This window comes from Pseudorasbora parva, chromosome 2 (assembly GCF_024679245.1).
Source record: "Pseudorasbora parva isolate DD20220531a chromosome 2, ASM2467924v1, whole genome shotgun sequence".
Taxonomy (NCBI): Eukaryota; Metazoa; Chordata; class Actinopteri; order Cypriniformes; family Gobionidae; genus Pseudorasbora; species Pseudorasbora parva.
Window position 1 is genome coordinate 41,680,147 of NC_090173.1, and position 22,517 is coordinate 41,702,663.

The 22,517-nt window shown below is 36.8% G+C and overlaps 2 protein-coding genes across 3 annotated transcripts; one reads left to right on the forward strand and one right to left on the reverse strand.

Moving 5' to 3' along the window:
- The first annotated feature begins 2,434 nt into the window (after positions 1-2,434).
- Positions 2,435-18,140, forward strand: nsmce1 (NSE1 homolog, SMC5-SMC6 complex component). The gene is made up of 8 exons (XM_067420573.1): positions 2,435-2,571; positions 9,253-9,391; positions 9,535-9,656; positions 10,557-10,634; positions 10,997-11,143; positions 12,647-12,763; positions 13,738-13,864; positions 17,756-18,140. The coding sequence occupies exons 2-8, from the start codon at positions 9,274-9,276 to the stop codon at positions 17,851-17,853; spliced, it is 807 nt and encodes a 268-aa protein (XP_067276674.1). The 5' UTR covers positions 2,435-2,571; positions 9,253-9,273; the 3' UTR covers positions 17,854-18,140.
- Positions 18,141-19,013: 873 nt separating this feature from the next.
- kdm8 (lysine (K)-specific demethylase 8) lies at positions 19,014-22,341 on the reverse strand. 2 transcript variants are annotated; one of them, XM_067428995.1, is made up of 8 exons: positions 22,097-22,341; positions 21,580-21,927; positions 21,175-21,347; positions 20,962-21,094; positions 20,813-20,860; positions 20,366-20,518; positions 20,184-20,276; positions 19,014-19,206 (listed from the first exon to the last, which is right to left on the reverse strand). In XM_067428995.1, exons 2-8 carry the CDS (start codon positions 21,859-21,861, stop codon positions 19,042-19,044), a joined length of 1,047 nt encoding a protein of 348 aa, XP_067285096.1. In that variant the 5' UTR covers positions 21,862-21,927; positions 22,097-22,341; the 3' UTR covers positions 19,014-19,041. The 2 variants fall into 2 exon arrangements, with proteins under 2 accessions (XP_067285096.1, XP_067285095.1); XM_067428994.1 differs by having other exon boundaries at positions 21,580-22,341.
- Between the last annotated feature and the right edge of the window lie 176 nt (positions 22,342-22,517).

Below are 22,517 nucleotides of genomic sequence, written 5' to 3' on the forward strand. Positions count from 1 at the left end.
GCTGAGCGTACTGCGCAGGCTCAGACTGAGCTTGACGACGTAGATGTGACGTGAGCAACCTGTCTGACAGTTGTAGGTCTTCTAGTAGTTGTGGAAAGTGAAATCTGAATCACGTTGTTTAAATATTTTCTCCTGTTGCTTTTGGCTCACTATGGGCTTCTCCCCATTCTTCTCCCTTGACTTTATCAGACTTTATGTCTCCACGTCCCCCAGACTGTCTCATAGACAGTAAAAGATTGCCTGCGAGCGTCTCCTCAGGTCTATACGGTAATTTCTCAACTGTGCGAAAGGGTCGCGTTGGTTATGACGCAATCGTTAGCCTATTTTTACAAAAACAGCTTCTACGGGGCGATAGTGTAAGATACAAGGTAATGGAGCCTTTTATGCATTGTCGTGTTTCTTTAGAAATAAACAATGGACAAATGGAGTCTTTGAACGCCTCTGATGTAAAGTTATTCACTGTCAAAGTGACTCAAAAATGAATGGGAGTCAATGGGATGCTAACAGCAGGTGATGGCTTGGTTAGCAATGGCAGCCCCTAGGGGTGGAACGCTTTCCGAGCGCTAGATTACCCCCTTGGCTGCTGCACCCAACCAGAAGCCACGTGAGGCGCGCTGTGGAAAAGGGGCCGAAATGTGGGACATGTGGAGAAGAGTATGCAGAACGCTGTTAAAAAAGTAGAAAATTGGGCTAATGAATGGGGTTTCCGCTTCTCGGTAGCAAAAACACAGGTGATCTGTTTCACTAAAAAGAAAATCAATCCAAAAATGAATATTAAAATGTATGGTCAGCATTTGGAGCAGGTGTCAGAAATTAGATTTTTGGGAATGTGGATGGACTCAAAATTGAATTTTGGAGTACATATTCAGAAAATGCTAGACAAAGGGAAAAAAGCGATAAATGTAATGAGGTGTTTGTCAGGAGTTGAATGGGGGGCATGTCGTCAGTCTCTTAAAAGAATATACTGTGCAGTGATAAGAGCAGTTATAGATTATGGCAGTATGGTGTATAGTTCTGCACCTAAAACACAACTGGTAAAGATCGAGGCAATTCAATCACAAGCTATGCGAATATGTTGTGGAGCAATAAGATCATCTCCGATAACAGCAATACAAGTAGAGATGGGAGAAATGCCTCAAGACATCAGAAGGCTCAAATTAATGATGAGATATTGGATTAATATAAAGGGACACTTGGATAGTCATCCAGTTAAGAAAGTTTTGAAGGAATGCTGGGAATATGAGTACAAAAAGCTAGCAAGCTTTGGATGGACTGCAAATGAGGAGGCACAGAATATGGGAATTAGTGACATCAATATTGCTCCTTCTGTGGCAACTTCAGCAATTCCTCCTTGGTTTTTCCCTATGCCAATAGTTGACATGCAGCTATATAAAGAAAACATAAAGAAAGAGATATGGTAACAAATATAGCGGTGCAGAAATACATTGAACAATCATATTATAACATATTACTATATATACGGATGGCTCTAAAGATCCTGAAACTGGAAAAACAGCATCAGCAGTATATATTCCTCAATTTAAAGTCAAAATCAAAAAAAGGATTTCAGATCATGTCTCTGTTTTTACTACTGAGATAATAGCAATATGTCTAGCACTTCAGTGGATAGAAGAAGTACAGCCAGCAAGAACAGTCATTTGTACAGACTCAATTTCAGTTTTAAATAGCCTAATAAGTGGGATATCAACAACAAGACAAGATTTGATATTTGAAGTGATGCAGAGTTTATTTAGAATAAGAAAATCTGGAATAATGGTAAATTTCCTGTGGGTACCATCACATATGGGTTTAGACGGAAATGAGGAGGTAGATCATCTGGCTGAACAGGCTCTAAAGCATGCACAAATTGACATTAAGGTGACATTGAGTAAAGCAGAAGTAAAAGGGTTAATTGCAAATAAAACAAGAGAGAAATGGCAGAAGGAGTGGGATAGTGGATCAAAAGGTAGACACTTATATCATATTCAAGAGAAAGTAGGGCAAGAAAGAAGAAAGTTTGGCAGCAGGAAAGAAGATGTGTTAATGTCAAGAATGCGTCTAGGACATTGTGCATTAAATCAGGGTTTGTATAGAATGGGGAAACATGAAAATGGAAATTGTGATACATGTGGTAAAACAGAGTCAGTAGAGCATGTACTTATAGAGTGTGATGCATATGAAGGAGCAAGATTTAAGTTAAAACAAGCCTTAAGATCTCTTGGTATTAATCAGTTGTCTCTGCAGGGTCTGTTAGGAAATGAATCAAAAAAGTCTGGGATATTTCATGAGTTAGTTATTTTCTTAAAACAAACAAGACTGATCAATAGAATGTAGGATATTGTTGTAATTTTTTTTTTTTTTTTTTTTGTTTCAAACTTCCAATCATTATGCGCTCCACACTCCTATCCAGTAGGTGGCGGGAATGCACCATTTAAGTTGGTTTGCCAACCGCCATGAACTCCAAAAGAAGAAGAAGAAGAAGAAGCCACGTGATCGGAAGTGTTGTTTCTAGCGGAAACGCGCGAATGTATTGACCGAATTGACAGCTCGGCGGCACACCATTAAAAAAAGGTATGTGGGCAGCAGATCAACGCTTCACAACAACTGTTTAATGTTAATCTGTTTCAGTCCGACTACGATGTTGGTGTTTGAATGCTCAGAAAAACTAAATCTTTGCTTGATTTGATGTAAGTTAGCATGTCGTGCATCTTCCTGACTTGCAGTATGTTTTACATTTGTGCTGTAAGACAACTGCTAGTTTGCATGTTTATTACCACGGCGTAAACAAGTGGTTGTTATATATAGACGGACATTTATACATGTTGACATATGGTTACAAGTTATTCGAACAGAATGGTAACGTTAGACCTAAAGATAGTATCCAAAAAATTAAATTGTCATGATTTACACAGCTTCATGTTGTTACAAACCTGTATGAGTTTCTATCTTATGTTTAACACAAAGGAATATATTTGGAAGAATGTTTGTAAAGTTTTTTCTTAATGCAAGAAAACAATTACAGCAAGGCAAATGCAAAATCAAATAAAACCTCTAAGCACAACGAGAAAGAAAAGGGAAGAAAAATCAGAGAACGAGGACAAACAAAAGACAACTGGGTCTTCCAATTGTTTGTTTCTTAAATAAACCACTTTATTGAAGTTATCAATTTTAACATTCTTAAAGATTTACAAAAAAATGGAAAACAGAAAAAGGCTTAGTTTGAAGGCTTTAGCATTTATGAATATAACATTTCCCCAAAATGAAAATATTCAGTAGATATTGGATGTGTATATCTTCCATTATTGTCTCATTTTTAGAAAATGAAGGAATCTAATTCATTGTAATTTTAATGTTAAGCCACAATTGTACATGTCAGCCCAAAAGCCTCTTGCTAATTATCAAAAAACAAATGTGCTGCTGTTTCGATATCGAAATCAAAGAAAGTAAAATTATTGTTATCGATATTTAAATCTATATCTAAGAAGCTGTAAGGATAGGTAAATATCATTATTCATTTTAAAATGTAATTCTTTAGCTTTAGGAGGTATAGGAAAGAAAAATATACATAGTTCTTAATATATTAATAGAGTTCTTAGGAAAAAGTTGACATTATTTCAGCAAACTTGTTTTGGACATTTTTCTTGGGTTAATAAAGTTTGTATTCATTTGTTTGGTAGTCTAGTCATAATAAAGTCCAGCCCATTTATTTGTAAAGATGGTAGATGAAGAGCTTCAGTTACAAAGGGCACTATTTCTAACCAACATGCCAAAAGCCTTTGGAATGCACTTCAATACCTTATTATATTGCTTGTGATCACATTGAAAATGATACATTTAACAGAATTCATAAAATGAAATTAAAATGATTCATAAAATGACCTTCCTCATCAAGAAGATGAACAACAGACCAGATACCTCTCTCCCACCAATCCCCTAAAAAGACTGACTTGGTTCTATATAAAATATACCCATTGTTCCAGATTGGTGAAATGTAAAGGGGAAACATGTTTATAAATCAACATCTAGTATAAAATAGCTTGCCTATGATATTCTGACAATTTGATAGGGAGTTTTTGTACTGTGAAATCACAGTATATAGTAGGAATTCAATTCCACCAACATTTTTAAATGTATTCCAAGGGCCACAGAACCAAAAACATGTTATTAAACGTACAATAACACAATTAATCTAAAACATCCCACTCATGCAGTCAAAATATATGGCCTGTAAACCCCACTCTTTATAGTTCTTTACCACTATCCCTTTTTAATAAAGAAAGCTTTTCTCTTCCAGATCAGATGTAGTTGAAATGTATCTGGTTAATCAACTTGATCTTATTATCAGAAAAAGGAAGGGAGTCTGCAGGGTAAATGCATGAAATAATACCAAATTATACCTCTTTGCATCTATCCATCCTAGTCTTACATTCAGCTATTCTGTCTTTGGTAATTATAATCCCAAGATATTTGATTTAATTGGTACACTGCGTATGGCTGTAAAATGAGATTCTTTCAGGGTCATTATTTCACATTTATTCAAATCAAGACACAAGCCCAAGGCATTGAAAAAAGTTATTAATAATTTGGAGAGATTTAAAAAAAAGAAAGAAATAAATAAGGCTGTCATTAAGGCTGTTTTTAGAAAAAAGGCTGTCATTAAGGCTGTTTTTAGAAATAAATTGACTAATCGCTATGGAGTCATCAAAAACCCTATTGCTTAATGTCTGAATGTTTAATTGCAAAAGCAGGCATTTCCACCACCAAAATAAAAAGTAGGGGGGAAATGTATGAAAGTAAATTTATGCCATAAATAATTGCATGTGCAGGGTAAGATTTGTGAAAGTGTACATAAGATTGCAAGTAAATTAAATTAGTGGAAATTAAATTTGCATGTGCAAGAGGTTTTGTAAAGGTGCAAATCGCCTTCCAAGTGTAAGAAGAACATCTCAAAAATATGTAATTCGTAAGTGTAATTCATGAATTGTGAAACCACAGCTTCATGCTAACTCAAACAAATATGATCTGTATTTTTCTGACTTCCATTTTTCCGTGCTTACACTTGACACACTTGACACATTTCTTTCATCAAAATATGGCCACAATTATTACATGCCTATAAGCATCAATTTGCATGTGAAAACAACAGAACCAGGAACTGCAAAACAGATTGACTGTGTAAAACCAACCTTTGTGTAAAAAAACAAAACAAAAAACAACACCTGTTGCAAATCTCTAAATGACTTGTGTACGTAATAGAGGTCGACCGATTCATCAGATTTGCCGACTAATCGGCACCGATAGCTGATTGGTGGAACAATCGCTTATCGACAAAAATTAATACCGATAGTTTTTCCGGTTTGCCTCCATTGCGGGAGCGGCTGAGAAGGGTGCTGTCATTACACAGTAGCCTACGAGAGCTCTGAGAAGGGTCTGCTGATATTAGATGGCACGAGAGCTGCCTCTAGAGGCCAAATAAAAAACTAGCACTGTTTACATTAACACACAAGGCTGCACGCTTCACTGAACGCTGCACAGAGCGCGCTGACAAGTCTGTCACGCGTTTAAAACGGCAAAAGGGAAACGGTATGAATACAGAACACTTCAGTACATGTTGCCAAATCATTGTTAAAGGGGGGGTGAAACACTCAGTTTCAGTCAGTGTCATGTCAATCTTGAGTACCTATAGAGTAGCATTGCATCCTGCATATCTCCGAAAAGTCTTTATTTTTTTAATAATTATATAAGAAAGATGCGCTGTTCCGAGTCTTTCCGGAAAAAAGCCGAGCGGATGGGGGCGTATCGTGTGAGCGGAGCTAAATAATGACGAGTGCGCATCGCTGTTATTGGGTTGAGTGCGTCGTAAAGCTGTGTCATCCCTAACAGCGGGAAAAAAACTTTATTCAATATAAAAATATGGCTTTTAATCAGATACAGCCATACATCTATGATCCGGAATCAGACCCAGAGGCTGCAGTTGAACAGGAGCAGCAGCAAAAACGACTAGAGCAGGACGTCTCTATGTGGTACAAGTTATACACTAACTATATAATATGCTTAGCGGCTTGTGTTATTTACATATTTATACTTGAATTATATCGTCGTATTTTTGTCTTTGAAGGTGTACATGTGGGAAGTGCAGTTGTGCACGTGTGTGTGTGTGTGTTTACGCGTGGTTTGTGTAGACAATTGTAACGTTATTAAGCGAACTGGTTTTGCACGGCAGGCTAAGTTAGTGTTTACATAGAAAGACACGGAATAGTAGCGCATTTGAATGAAGAAGCGCGCTTATTTAGTTCAACATATTTCCCCCCTCTTTGTGTATTGTTGTTTGGAGTGCTTTTACAATACACAAACATAAAGTTACACATATAGTGGCCAGCTCAACAAATGTACGCACTACACATCGCATGCTCCATTGATCAATTAACTATACGTGATCATGTTTGGGCTACTTGATGAGCATAGGCAAAAACACAGACATTTGAAGCAGTCTAACTCACCGCCTGCAGTTCTAACGTTGGGACCTTTATCGTTGGGACTGCTCCATCCTTCAGCATTAGGCGATCGGAAAAATCCGGCGTCGAGCTGGGCCTTGTTTATGAAACAGTCGGCACCGAAATGCAGCGAACAGATATAAACATTTGCGCAACTCAGTTGCTGATCCGGAAAAGCAAATTACATCCACTGTTGCCTTAACGCGGGGGTTTTGGGGAATCTGTGCAGGACTGTCTTGGTCTGGCAACCAAAAACGCACTTTTTTGGTGACATTGTTATGTGCACATCACCTGTCCAGCATCCTACAAGCCAGCGCTTTGATGGGCGTAGCCTGTTACTTTCGCTCTCTCCCTCTCTCTCTCTCACTCTCTTCCGGTAGAATTGTCCGTAAGGCCCATACAAGGAAATTCCGCCCCCATTAACGTCAAAGGGGACGCATGATCGCAAAAAACTTGCCGAAACTTATGACTAACCGGAAGTAGTATTTTTGACAAAGAAATACTCCCATCAAACGTCCACCTTAACTTTTGAAACTTTGTCCATGTTTAGTATGGGATTCCAAGTCTTTAACAGTGTAAAAAGATCAGTATGCATGAAACAGCATTTCACCCCCCCTTTAAGTATTTTTTTTTGGTGACTAGATGCTTTAGCAGCAAAAGAACAGCAGTATGTATGTACTGTACTTTGTCGTCGAGGCTGAGAGGACGCTAACATTAGCAGTAACATTTACCTTAAGCAGTTAAAGCGTTGTAACCACTTACTAGGTGATGTAAGAAACCAGACTGTATGGTCATGCATCCGAGAGAAATATAAACACATCAGAAACGCATTTGATTTCAATACATATTTTGTTATATTGATAAGAAAACCGTCGTGTTCCAAAAAAGCAAACCGTTTGGATTTACATGAAATAACACTTAATATAATACAGTAATCCATTATAATACATTATATCCAATATTCCATTTGTAACATTAAGGTTAATAAATGCTGTAGAAGTATTATTCATTGTTAGATTAACTTTTTTATGCACTATGAACTAACATGAATGATTAAGATACAATTGTATTGCTCAACTATTATTACACAATGTAAAATGTATATTGCATATCATTCATGTAAGATAGCTAAATAATCTTATAAATCCTTGTTAACAAATGGGACTTGCAGTCTGTTCACTTACATGTTTCTAGGTTATAGCTAAAGAAACATTTATTTGTAATATTTTAATGTTTTAGTTATTTTCTGTATATTTTTTTCTGTTAGAACTTGTCATTTTAATATATTCATATTTACATAAATATGATTTTGTTATTATTATTATTATTATTATTAATTAATACTATTATTATTATTTTAATCTAGTATCTTTTTAAAAACTATTGGTCGATTTATCAGTTATCGGCAAGCGTGGTCCAACCTAGCTATCGGTAAAATCCTCTATCGGTCGACCTCTAGTACGTAAAGCACAAAAGTTTCTGATAGAAACCAATTTGTACCGTTCCGTCTTTCTTTTAGCTTCGCTTACAGTTTTGGCACAAATCTCTAACTCAACTGAGTTTTTGAAAGTGCAAAGAGGAGGAAGGCGGGTCCACCTTCTTCTATAGCCAATCCAAAGAGCTGCTCGCTGACTCTCGATTTACTCTTATCTGATTGGTTCAATAAACACCCCAGATGCCAGAACACATCTTTATCTTCATTTGGCTCAGCATCGTTCTCGTTGCCAAAATGGTACTTTTTATGCACACATACATGTTATTTAGTTAGTTCATAAATACATAAATAAAGCATGATTGCTTAATAAGCCATGCTCCATTAGGGTGACTATATGTGCTTATTATGAATTTTGAGCATGGTCACTTTTCCAATGTTATTCATTGCGGTCATTACATCAATGCGATCATTACCATGTTCTGTTTTAGGTGCGTCCCGAAACACTCCTTCATGGCAGTCCGATTGTATAACACTGAGAATGGCGGCACTAGAAACTTCACCAAACTTCAACCATCACGCTTTCATTTTTTTATTTTAATAGTTGTAGACTACATCGGCCTTCTTACACTCACTTACTGATTTTCCATCTATTCTTCATTTTCAGAGGCTGAGACATTAAAGGTCCAATGGCTGTAAACATGTTTTTTTTTCTGCTCTAAAGTTGGGCATTTCAACATGGGGCTCAATGAGATTCTGCTCCCTTCTAGAGCCTGTCCCTAGTGGCAAGTCGAGGAATTAGAGTTTAGTTCACTTCCGTATTGGCTTCAACAGAAACTGGGGGAGGTCGCTGCTTGGCATTGACCCAAGGCAGCATCTCCTGCTGAAGCTTTCAGTCTCAGCATGTTTAAAATTATAGTTCTCCAAAAAATGAAAATTTGATGTTAATCTGCTTACAGAAGATACAGAACGCAATGTCATCAGACGTATCGTACGCATTTTGAACTGCGAGAAGCACGGAGGCCACATTTTTTTCCAGAAGCTGAATATGGAAGATGATTGACTGAAAGCTAGATAATTTACTTTATAAAGTAGAGCAACAATCACTGCCTTTATAAAGCTTGGATTAGCCAGGTTTTAAAAAAAATATATATATAACTCAGATTTTGTTATAGATATATATATTTTGTTAAGAATGTTATATATACCTAGGATGACTTGAGGGTGTGTAAATCAGTTTTGGGTGAACTAACTCTTTAAGTATTGCTTTGGTAATAAGGGTTCTCCAACAGTCATTTTTAATCATATTTCCATTCCATTTTCCAGCTCAAAAGGACATTAAGCACAATGTCCCGACCAATGGCTGACAGTCACCGGCGCTTCTTGCAGTCCATGATGAGCAATGGCATCATCAGCGTATCTCAGGCTGAAGCACTACACAAACACTGCTGCGAGACCCATGGAGGTATGATGAAAACCCACTGCCTGTGATCAAATTCTATACAAATTGTGTTGGGTCAAATGCAAAATGATTCTTCTATGGTTATATGTCATACCTAGAAATGAAATATCAGTTGTATATCAGTGTCCTCTTTCTTGCATTTCTAGCACACTACGTGGCAGACAGATTAGATGATTTCATTAATGTCATCAACACTCAGCTTCAGCCCTTGTTCATGTACATCAGGAAAGGCATGTCGGAAGAGGATGGACTTGAGTATTATGCCTTGGTTGGTTGAATCTAATCGATGTGTACATCTTCTTAACTTGTGTTTGATGTTATATTTGATTTATGTATTATATATCATCAATAATGATATTAGTGTCATTGAAAAACTTAAAGGAGTAGTTCACTTTAAATTATTTACTCACCCTTAAGCCATCCTAGGCGTATATGACTCTTCTTTCTGATAAACACGATCTGAGTTAGATTAATAGATTTTTAGACGCTTCCAAGTTTTATGGCACGACGGGATCCATTGGGTTTGAAGCTCAAAAAAGTGCATCCATCCACAATAAATGTACTCCACACAACTCCAGGCGTTAATAAAGGGCTTATGAAGCAAAGCATTTATGTAAGAAAAATATCCATATTTAAAACTTTTCGAAATACAAAATCTATTCATACCGTATTAAACTTACTGAAAAGTGTAACTGGCCTGGGTATGACGTCGGATGTAGCGCAAGCGTTTTGAACTGGGATAGATGTTAAATTTTCTGTATAAAATGTATACGAAAGGCAGTCTGGAAGAAGCTATATTTAAAAAAAATTTTCTTTCTTATAAAACTTGTTCATTTTGCTTCAGAAGGCCTTTATTAACCGCTGGAGTCGTGTGGAGTACATTTATGAGGGATGGATGCACTTTTTTTTGTAGCTTAAAACTCAATAGACCCCATCACTGCCATTATAAAGTGTGGAAGCATCAGGATATTTATTAAAATAACTCATCAGACTCATATGTTCATCAGAAAGAAGAATGTCATAAACACCTTGGATGGCTTGAGGGTGAGTAAATCATGGGCTAATTTTTATTTTAGAGTGAACTAGTCCTTTAAATGTTTTGCTAGTATATATTATATATTTGTATTAAGTCATAACAAATGGCAAATACTATTTATCTGTTATTCAGGTAAACATGACAGAGACAGACATAACAAGAATGGCGTCTGATTATGCAGATAATGAACTGGAATTATTCAGAAAAACGGTAGGCTTATTCACACAATTATATATATATAGAACCCTCCGGTTTGGAAAAATTGCTCTCTTTCTGCTCATCATCTGCTGCATCCTCACCTACACATAAATTCGCTGGCTTCTGAGGCACATCGGCTTATAAATGAATGCATAAATGCTGACTTCAGTAACTTCCATGTTTACTTGCAGTAAATGATGTGCTGGGTGCCATCTTTATCATTCTTTTTGTGCATGCAGGATCATTGGGGGGGTTGAATAATTATGACAGCTGTATTATGAAACAAATAACCGAATCCTATAACTTAAATATGTTAGTGGTATGCTTATTTATTTATTTATTTTTATATCTCCTGCCATTGTTTCTTCTGTCAGATGGATCTGATTGTGGACTCTGAGAGCGGTTCTGCTTCTTCCACTGATATTTTAAATTGTGCCGACAGCCTCCGGACAAAGAAACTGAAGAAAAAAGAAACTGAGCATGTCTTAAACAAATTTGTCCAGGATAAATGGTTAAATGAGGTATACATTTTCAGATATATTAAATTTTAAGTACTGGTATTATAAATAATTCACTCACTACCCTCAAAAGCAATTAAAGGGTTAGTTCACCTAAACATTCCTCACCCTAATGTCATTCCAAACCCATAAGACCTCTGTTCATCTGCGGAACACAAATTAAGATATTCTTCATGAAATCCGAGAGGTTTTGGAAACATCTATAGACTTCAACTTCATTACAACTTCTTAAGGGCCCAGAAGTAGGGATGCACGATATTGGATTTTTGCCGATATCCGATATGCCGATATTTTTCAGCTGATTTTGGCCGATGCCGATATATGTTTATTTTTGCCCTTTGTTTAGAAACAACACCATTTTGAGCAAAAACTATTTTTTTTCATTCTGGTTTCAGATTTCTGAGGTCTCCTTAATAAAAGGATTCTTGTTGAAGATAAATAAATTTTAATAAAGTTCTTTTTATGAGTATATTAAAAGCTCTGAAAATAACAATAATAAAGTCAGTAATTTTTCACCCCAGATGCAGCTGTAACCTTAATATTGTATTTTTGGATTTAACTTTTGTGCACATGAAGTGGGGGTGGCATGACATCCATTGATGCTGTCTTTTAATTCTACAATTATTGTAGAGCTCCTTGGATTATTTTTCATCATCCATTTCATAAAATTGTATTACAGATTAATACACTGTATATAAAAGTATTTAATTTACAAGTGTCATGCTTGTGATTTATGACATCATTACTGATTTGTTTATTCTGAACAAGAAGTAACTTCAATTTATTTGTGTATTCTACTTTTCATTGTATTAGTGTAACAACAGCGCACCCACTACATGTATAAATATATAGCGGTCTAGCTGGAGGGCACTAGGACCCGGAGGAGCTTGTGCTGCTATGGAGGCTGCCGCACGCGCTAGAGAGTGGGGAGACGCGATTGGGCATCTTTTGGGTTCGTTTTGTTGTGAAAACGTGGCAAATCTGCTGCTGACGGTCACGTCCTTCTGTACGTGCATTCAGAAATTCAAGGCAGCATTTAAAAACAGTCAATATAAATCACTGTACATGCAATGTATTTTCTTGTTTTCACTTGAAGAATGACCACAGTGCTGACATGGTCTCATCTGTAGCACTCCTTGCACACGTGAGTTATTGCAGGCGCATATCAACACATTATCATATCGGCAAGGCATATCGGCATAATGTTTTCATATCGACCGATGCCGATTTTTATATTTTAAGCGTTTATCGGCCGATTCCGATGTCGTGCCGATAATATCGTGCATCCCTACCCAGAAGATAGTAAAGACATCATTAAAATGGCCCATGTGACTACAGTGGTTCAACCTTAATGTTTTGAAGCGATGAGAATACTTTTTTGTGGGCAAATGACACGGTTTGGTCATTGTGGTTTTGGAATGATTACCCACATTAAGCAAATAAATAAAATGTTTGGGTGAAATAAGCCTTTAATTGCTGTTTTGTTCTTTTGTAATGCTACTTTAGAAAGACGGTGAATACACTCTTAGTGTCCGCTGCGTTGTGGAGATGGAGCAGTATATGCGCACGATCTACCCAGATCTCATCAAAGTGTGTTATGTGTGCCACAACATTGCCTTGCAGGTAAGAGCATACACATGTGAGTGAAGGCCCGTTCACACCAAGAACGATAACTATGAAGATAACTATTAATGTCCACACCAGCGGACTATGTCGTTCTGTTTATTCTAAGTGTGTGCTTGTCTGTCGCTCACATGTTCAAGCTCATTGCAGAAGGGTGTATTCTGATAAGCCCTCGATGTTTTTATCGTTCATCAGCTGGATAAAATTGGTCTGACAGTTATTCCACCAATAATGTGAACTCAGCTATTCTTTAATATTAAGAAATCTATATCTTTGTAGTTATCACCCTTGGTGTGAGCTGGCCTTAAAGGTCACAAACATTTATTTATTGAGGAAATCCAGGCTTTAGAATTCCAAATTTGATTTGAACTGCAAAAAGCGTTTAATTTTTAAAGCTACACTGTGTACATTTTTTTGTTTATTGTTAGCTAAAAACAATTAGTTATTTCAAAAATATATGTGCTCATTAATGTATATTTACTTCTTTCGAGTAATAAAGTATTCTTGTAAGTTTATAATATGTCACTGAAAATACATACGGGTGAGGGTTCGAATGCCAGTCGCCATGTTGCCTCTCCATCTTGAAAGTACATTAGCCGAAGAGGGACATACCTGTAAATTCAAGCTTCGCCTTTCCCGTTTTAACACTCAATGGCACTGTGTCGAATGTGAAGAGGGGGATTGCCATGTTAATCTTGGACTAAATGGGCCACCATAGGAGTTAAAACGAAAACAGAATTGAGAGGAACAAAAACTATTATTCACTGGATGGTCATATAGCTTTTCACCACTAGATGGGGGAAAATATCACAGTGTAGCTTTAAGGGAATAGCTCACCCAAAAGTGATAATTTCCTCACCCTCATGTTTATCTTGCTTAGTAGTGAAGTAGTTGAATTTTCTGTTAGTTAAGTTACATGCATTGAAAATTTAAATGACTGGGGATGTAAACAAAATGTTTTCTTTTGCATTCAGTGCCAAATGTGTGAAAACCCAACATGTGGAATCAAGCTGCACCTTCCGTGTGCTGCTAGATATTTCAGAGCACGCAGTGACCCTCATTGCCCATCATGCAATGATTTCTGGCCTCATGAGATTCCAGGTGAGGGGTTGTTATGAAAGGGATATTTCACCTCAAAATTAAAATTCTGTCATTTTTTAATCAAACTCATGTTTTTCCAAACACGTGAATTTTCTTTCTTCTGCCGAACACAAAAGTATATATTTTGAAGAATGTCTTTAACCAAACAGTTGATGGGGCCCCATTGACGTCCATAGTAAGGAGGGGAACAAGTACTATGAAGTCAATGGGCCCATCAACTGTTAGGTTAAAGGGATAGTTCACCTAAAAATGAAATTTTGATGTTTATTACATTTACATTTAATCATTTAGCAGACGCTTTTAACCAAAGCGACTTACAAAAAGAGGAGAGCATTATAAGTAACTAAACAAACAAGGGCAGCAGCCTACAAGTGCTTTAAGAAGTCTCAGTTAATTGAGAACTAGGGATGTCAATTTTCACAAATTCCCATGATCGATCGTCGTTTAAATTCACGATCAATTAATCAATTAATCGTTAACCATAATACGGAAATATGCGTCTACAGCCAACAGCATGACAGTAGGCCTATGTGCAATGCTGCTCAAAACGCCATGTTCTTCACCAAATGAATGAGAAGGATTTTTTTATCTAAACAAAGGGCTATGGGATTGTAAAATTAGTCGGTTATTTATAATTTAATTAAATTACTTATTTAATACCCAAATATAACATGTAATACAACACGAACGCCGCCTCAGATCTGTTATTCAGAATTTGTGGACGCACTTGCAAGAACAACGTGCTGAAACGTCACCTAAACCCAATTAATTCAAAACGATTTATTAAAATATTGTTTTCATTAATGGAATGTAATGTGACAGTCCCAATCATAGTTATTATTATACATACGTTATTTAACTCAACAAAAAGCTTCCTATATGAGATTAATCAGATTTATATAAAGTTAACAAAATATTACAAATTATATATCTTCACAAAATGATGCGAATGCACAAGTGAACATGAATTGAATTGCTGATATTCATATTCAGAATGGGAGACACGCTCTTCCTGGAACAAGGCTCTGAACACGGTACCTAAACCCAATGACTTTACAACCATTAATTAAAATAGTGTTCTCATTTCTGTTATATAATATGACTGTCCCAATCATCGTTATTATGCATTGCTCTGTATGCGCTAAAGCCGAAGCACTGAATGAAAACCGGTAGCCATGACTGAAGCCATTTGCTAGTGCGTTTTATTTCGCTAAAAGAAACGCATCCTATATGATTGAGCACATATATAACGTCACAAAATAAATGTAATATTACAAATTACTTCAGCACAATCTGATGCGAATGCACAAGTGAAGTTGAACTAAGTTACATGCGCGAGTCAGAATGCGTGACTCATGTTGTGCATGCGCTCTTCCTGGATCAACGCAATAAAACACACGGCAAATAAACCCAAATAATTAACAATCACAATGTTTTATTACAATAGTGTTCTCGTTAATGTTGTGTAATATGACAGTCCCAATCATAGTCATTATTAGTGCTGTTGGAGCTGCACGCTGAAGCTGATCACCGCCGCGCTTTTACTACCGCTCGCCTCTAACGTTAATTATTAACCAAATGCATCCTTATGAGATAAATCAGCTAAAGATAGGCCTGCACAAAATAAACACAATATTACAACTTACATTTGCACAAAACAAAAGGTTGCGAATGCACATGCAAACTTGCAGTCATGATGAAGGTGTAACTCCAGCTGTAAAATGGTTCCAAATAGAACTCGGGCACGCTCGCATCATTTTTCCTCCCGTTTCCTCACGCACGCGCATGACCCTGCTTAATCGATGATCGATAAGTCTTATCGATCAAATGTCTTACCGACAATTAATCGATCATCGATTAATCATTGACATCCCTATTGAGAACAGTACATACTTTTTTTTTTTTTTTAAGAGAATTTTATTGGATAGTCAAGTGCTAGTCTTTATTGGTCAGGTGCAGTTGGAAAAGATGTGTCTTTAGATGTTTTTTGAAAATGGCTACAGACTCGGCTGCAGGAATTGGGATTGGCAGGTCATTCCACCAGGTGGGAACGGTCTAGGAAAAGGTCCGTGAGAGTGATTTCATGCCTCTTTGGGATGGAACCACGAGGCCCCGTTCACTTGCAGAACGCAAGCTTCTGGAGGGTGTGCCAGTCTGAACAAGCGAGTTTGGGTATATTGGTGCAGAGCCAGTGGTTGTTTTGTAGGCGAGCACCAGTGCCTTGAATTTCAATTTATCTGCTTACCCCCAGGGAATTCAAGATGTAGGTGTGTTTGTTTCTTCAGTAGAACATAAATTCCAGAAAGCAGGTTTACAAGAAATACCTGGGTATGTTTAGGAGTAAGTAAGTGGATAAGCTCAACCCTCTGTTACAAAAATGGAGGTAACTTAGGGATATGTAAGTATCATAGCATCTCACTCTCAAGCAGCTCATGGTCCAGGGTTAGTTTACTTAAGAGGTATTTACTAGCCTGATGTGGTCATACTCAATTCTAGTCAGAATATGAGTCTGAAACTGCTTCATTGGGCTGTGATTATGGGCAGTGTTTCAACCGAACCAGGAAAGACCTCAATTGGATAGACCTACAACCAATCGATATCAACAGAGCTCAATTGCACTGTGTTGCCAAGTCCGCATTTTTCCCCCCATGGGTTGTTTTCTATGTCCGCGGGTTGAAGTGACTATTATGTGATATATAGACCCATGAATGGGAATTTTAGCAGGCAACCTTGCCAAAATAACACACATCTTACCACTCAAACACCATTTTTTTTCCGGAGAACCCCCCCGAGAAGCTATTGTTTAGAGCTAGTAGTTGGCGGATATTATTGTAAACGCTTGGCAACCCTGACTGAACGCGCACTGAAATCAGGCTGGAATAAACGATCTTTGCCGGTGTTGTAAACAAATACAAGAATTTAATGATACACAGATTACTTACCCAACATGATCATCATTTCTGAGAGAAATTGTGAAGGTGAATGCATATACAAACAAGCTCTCCATTTAGAATTTGAACAAATATAATCCAAGCCCCTTTGCATGATTACGTTACTGTTGATCATCTGTCCATCATCGTCTAAAGGCCGCCCTGATGATTTCATTGGTCCGAACAGTTTCTGTTCGGAGATAAAAACTCCTCTATGGAGCGAGGCCTGACCAAATTGCCCTAAAATTTTTGTGGGCAGGGCTAAGTTTGGCTGGCATCCAGCCTAGGTATTTACATGCATGGTATATAATTAGTTATATTAATATAACTAATTTTTTTATATATTTAGTTACAATATTATATATTAATTCTAAAGCACTATTATAACAAGGTAATGTTTTAATGTTAATTAAATTCAAATATGATTATTAACTATTTTGTCATCTCACACATGGATCTGCATTCAATTAATCATCATCAAACAAACAGTATAATCCTTATTCTCAGTGAATAAAGATTAATTATTAAAAAAGAGACTTTTTTTGCACAAAAAATATACCAAGTACCCTTGGAAGTAGAATTATTATTTTTTTAGTTTCAGTGGTGAATCTTCGATTCTTCGTTCTGTTGAAAAATGTCTTGTGTGTCTTGAGTTGTCTGAACTTACTCACGGACATGTTTTTGGAACCAGCATATACTGAGTAAGCAAGGTTTGGGTGAATCAACCGAGAGTTCAAGGTATATGTGACGTGCTTTCTGAAGTAGACCCAGAAGGAAAAATGTATACAGGTTTGGAACTAATTAATGGTGAGTAAATGACAGAATTTTAATTTTTGGATGAATTATCTATCCCTTTAACATTGCTCCATCAATCTTATATTTAATATGTAAACTGCAGAGTTGTTTACTTCAGGTTTTAGAGATCAAAGTTTTTATGCTTCCTTTTCTTTCTAATCTGCAGAAATGCAGCGTTTCCAGTCACAGAGTTCACAAAATCTACCTTCATCATCGAGAGAGAGCACTGCTCCCACACCATCTCGGCGGTCGAGAAGGACATAATCTCAAAGCCTGCTGATCCGTTGCTGCAACCTGTTATGGAGATATTTCAAGTGTGTTCTCTTCAGAGTCTAAAACTGTTTTTACATGTATTTTCTGTTATTCAAGTATTGTTATTGAATAAGTTTGTTTCTCAGTTCCACATTTTTTGTTTTTAGAATTTGAATTCAAGGTCAAATTGTTCAAATAAATTCATGTTTCTTTGCTCTTGAATGGAAATGTTTGTTGGAGCAATAATTTTAGCACATTTTGTATAGTTGCTAATATAAAAATAAAGAGTTTGAGAAGTGCATTGTTTTATTAAAAATATTCCTTTTAAAAGTAAAGTTATAAAAATATAAAATTGCTTATATATATATATATCTCGTTATTATACAAGTTCAAGATGTGTATTGCCATTTAATTTAGTTCCCATAAATACTGTTCCAGTAGCTGCCAAACCGAACAAAACTAAAACCAACACCACTATTTCAAATCACTGAAATGTATGTACTGATAAAATACATTTCTTGACAAGGTGCCTGCAGGGATTTTAAATCAATCAAAATTGAGGCTTTTAAAAGGGTAGAGCATAAATGCTGAAACATTTCGATATATTTTTTTTCTTGAATCAGAAACATAAGTCTTAAATTCCTAAAGGCCCGGTTTCACAGAAACTTTTATACATAGCTTTTATTCACATGCCTTAGAAAAAAACATTACTGGTGTGCATCTCGAGACAAAACAATGGCACTGACAGTGAAAGTTGCTGTTTGAACTGAAACAACTTCAACTGTTCATAATTTAACATAAGTCAGTGCCATTGTTTCGTCTCAAAATTCACACCAGTAATGTTTTTTTCTTTTTCTTTCCCTAAGACACGTTTATAAAAGCTACTTTAATGTCCTAATTGAACCAAGGCCTAATCCTGGTTTAATCTAAGCCCTGTCTTTGAAACTAGGCCTTTATGGCCTTACATTTGATAACTCAATTTTAGACTTCTTGAAGACCTGCAGGGACCCTGTTCAATACACTGTTGCTTTAGATATAACAGGAAAAAAACACTTTTCAATAGTAATGCTTTGTTATAATGTTAAGATTTAATATTAAAATGATCATACTTCACATTCCCCTTAAAAGTGTTTACATATTAAGCATCAGTTTAAATAAAGACAAAACAAGACTAGACAACAGATGCACATTTATTCTGTATCAGGACCACCAAAAACTGACAGAAAAGCTGAGTTCAAGAGAGCGCACATAATGCCAGTGCTGTACAGGGATGAAGAGCACATCTCCAGGCCTGAGAACACACTCCTGATATGAGGCTCTAGAGAAGTCTGGGAACTTCACCAGGTCTGGATTCTCCACCTCCACCTGGTGGTGGTAAAACAAACTCATATTTTATGTTTTCTTTTATATTTATTAGGGGTGTAACAATACATTTGTGCCACGATTCGATAGATACCAAGATACAGTATGTATCCCAATATTTTAAGCCAACATAAAGAGTTTTTTTTTAAAATTGTTATAAAAATAATATTATTTGTGTATCATTATTACTAGGACCCACAAATATTATCCCATTGCATCATTATACATTATCTTCAACATTGTATATAATCGTTTAATAATGTCACTGAAACTAAAAACTTTAAAATTTTTCCCCTCACACATTACTCGCGGTTTCAATGTGGCAGGATTCTCTCATAGTGTCCTTCCTCTCCTGCTATTGATGCACTATACTACTAAAACTAAATGTGATCTGTTGATTTACATGATGTTTGCGCTTTCACCGAGGAGTGCTGCTTTAAATAATGTTTGCGCTTTTGAAGATTTCCATTCCGGCAGCATGTGCGTTTCAGGTGATCAATGCAATCGTCGGCGTTCTAATCGCAAGAAAGCTCGTCAAAATGACCGTCCTCAAACTAAATGTTTTGCTCACCCAAGAATTTTAATTCTGCATTTACTCACTGTCAGGTTTTTGCGCGTCATGAGGGACAGAAATCCCTCGGGTTTCATAAAGAATATCTTCATTTGTGTTCGGAAGTTAAACGAAAAACGACATGATGGTGATTAAGTTACATGATGACAGAAACATTTGTGGGGTACATTTGTAAATTTGTGTTTGGGTGAATTATACCTTATTAATAGGCCTACTACAGCAAATTGAGCCTTGGATAAAACAACTAAATCGCGAATCATAACGATTCCAATTTTATATAACGATATATGCATGTGAAGGACCTAACTTGCGTCCTGAGTTTTATGACTGAACTATACTATATATATATGAAAAGTACAATTGTACTTTATGTACAATAACTTTAACGGTCATAAAGTAAGTCTTCTACCTGACTGGTGTTGTGCAGTAACTGCGACTGATGTGGATAGAGATGTTTTGTTTCATCTGGGCTGTAAAGCCGGATGTATTTCCTTCCAACCACCTGACATTCAAGAACAAAAGCAGAATGCATTGAAACACAGGAATCAAAAGCCTTGCAAATGCCAAATGAACCATTTGTCTCGTGTGTACCTGTGCCAAAAAATTCTGTTGAGGATCCTGATGGAGAGGAGACACAGTCCCTCCAGGCCCAAACCAGGCATTAATTGTAATGTCATCATCATCATCTCCCTCTCCAAGGCAACAATAGTCTGGGATACGAATATCTTCTTTTAGCTCTGGAACCTATCAGAATGAATAGCAGCCAAAGTTACTGCTATTACTTTTGCATGATGCTACATCCAGTAGTAAACCTTTTACGACACTGAAAAAAAGAGGTGATGCTGTAATGTATATTACAACAAAATGAAAGTTTGACCTTGGGTGCATGTAAACCTATTATAGGAAACCTCTTATAGACTTCCATTAACAAAAGGAACCTTTGAAATGGCATAATAGTGGCATTTTCATATAAGAAAGTTAAAGGTGAAGTATCTAGTTTGTGCTCATCTAGTGGCAGCAAACACAATTGCAACTGACCTGATCAAACAACTGATGCTGAGCCAGATATCCCACTCCATCTTCCCCCTATGAAGAAATAACCAAAAATAATAATTACAGACAAAACTTTAAAGCTTCTTTCAGCAAAAATATAAAAACGATGTATCTTACAATGAAATCGGCCTTACGGTTCCTATAATGTAGCGGTCTATGAAGTCATTCACTGTAATGAGCTTTTGCGACCACTCTTCATCAGTGTACTTGGATCCCACTTCAATAGGCACCGTCCGGCAGCCAGCGACAGTTCTTAAGTAGTCTATGCTTAGAGAGGGTGAACAGTATGGTAGTGTACAGATGTTTTATTGATGGATAAAATCCAAGAATGCATATTTTGTCAGTACCTCCATGGATGCTCTGTGAAGGCTGGCCAGTGGTCAGTAATTCCCTCCATAATCACAGGCCGCGGGGGATCCAGGAAATCTGATCTGAAGCGCTCAAGAGATGGACACTGAATCCTTGGCACTTCTTGAGCAGGGTTTATGACAGGCTCTGACACACAATCCTGTTTCGTTTTCTGTTGAAATGAATTGAATGAATTCATTTTGTTAATTGAAATCAAGCAAGAATAAAAAATAAATTGGAAATATTAGATGAAAAACGTGCATTTCATAAATTTTGCCTAGGCAACCAACTAAAACTGAAAAAAAGCTTATCATTCACAGTGGAAATGCAAGTAAAAACAAAACATGTACTATCTGTAAACAAGTTGTCACATAAATTATTTTCCCTTCAAGAGAGGACTTCACCTTTGAACGTGGTTCTTCGCTCCTCTCTTTGTTTGGACTCTTCGTTTTTATTTTGCTTCTTAAGATACCAACAAGTCTTTGCAGAATGTTGTCCATGATAGCTGCTCCCATTAACAAACTCATGTCACATGTCTTAATGGCCTCCTGGATGTTGTATTGAGAAGGATTACCATGACACAAACTTAAGACTTTGAATAAGCAACCGTAGGAGTAAACTCTCCTCCACTCCTTGTCTACATCTCTCCATGTTCCAGTGTTGAGCTTCTCCCAGGAATAATCCATAATGACTTGGGCTCTCTCATCTGAAGCTGGGCAATCTGGTGCTCGGTATAGCTGATCTCTGGACAGCTTAAGAACATTCAGAACACTGGATTCAATCTTTTCATTAAAGACAAGTGGGAATTCAGACACGGTCGAAGGCAAAACAGCTCGAACATCAGGACAGATTGGAGCCATAAAGCAGACGATCTGGTGAAAAGCGACCATAGAAAGTTTACATTGAGGGGAAAACAACTACCTTAGTCTACAGCTCGTAGTATGAAGATGATGATCTGGTGTATATTACACATAATATTTGTTACAACAACTCTTAAAAGCGTTTAGAAAACAGTGTACACAACTAGCGCCAATTACATGATAAAAGTGTAATTTGTCTAAAAAAAAGAGACATTAAAGCGCTTTCGTGCAAGCAGTTGGCGCTTGTTTTAATGTCCGGCTGGAAACACAGAAGACAAACAACGTTCCGCGTTCTTCTTCTTCTTCTTCTTCTTCTTCTTCTTCATTGGCGGTTGAAAAAATTATCTGCTGCGTCCCAATTCGCCTACTTATACTACGTCCTAAAAGTATGTACTCTTTTTGTGAAGAAAAAGTATATACTTTTGAGTGTGTAGCAGAAAAGTATGCAAGTTTCGGGACATACTACTTCGCCATCTTTAACG

Bases quoted from the DNA above. Each gene is read 5' to 3' on its own strand.
- nsmce1 (XM_067420573.1), top strand. From the start codon at position 9,274: ATGTCCCGACCAATGGCTGACAGTCACCGGCGCTTCTTGCAGTCCATG. The intron at 10,635-10,996 runs GTAGGCTTATTC...TTCTTCTGTCAG, and splicing joins TGGAATTATTCAGAAAAACG to ATGGATCTGATTGTGGACTC. The intron at 12,764-13,737 runs GTAAGAGCATAC...TTTTGCATTCAG, and splicing joins GCCACAACATTGCCTTGCAG to TGCCAAATGTGTGAAAACCC.
- kdm8 (XM_067428994.1), bottom strand. From the start codon at position 22,065: ATGGTCGCTTTTCACCAGATCGTCTGCTTTATGGCTCCAATCTGTCCT. The intron at 21,348-21,579 runs GTGAAGTCCTCT...TCATTTCAACAG, and splicing joins GCGAAGAACCACGTTCAAAG to AAAACGAAACAGGATTGTGT. The intron at 21,095-21,174 runs GTACTGACAAAA...ACCCTCTCTAAG, and splicing joins TTCACAGAGCATCCATGGAG to CATAGACTACTTAAGAACTG.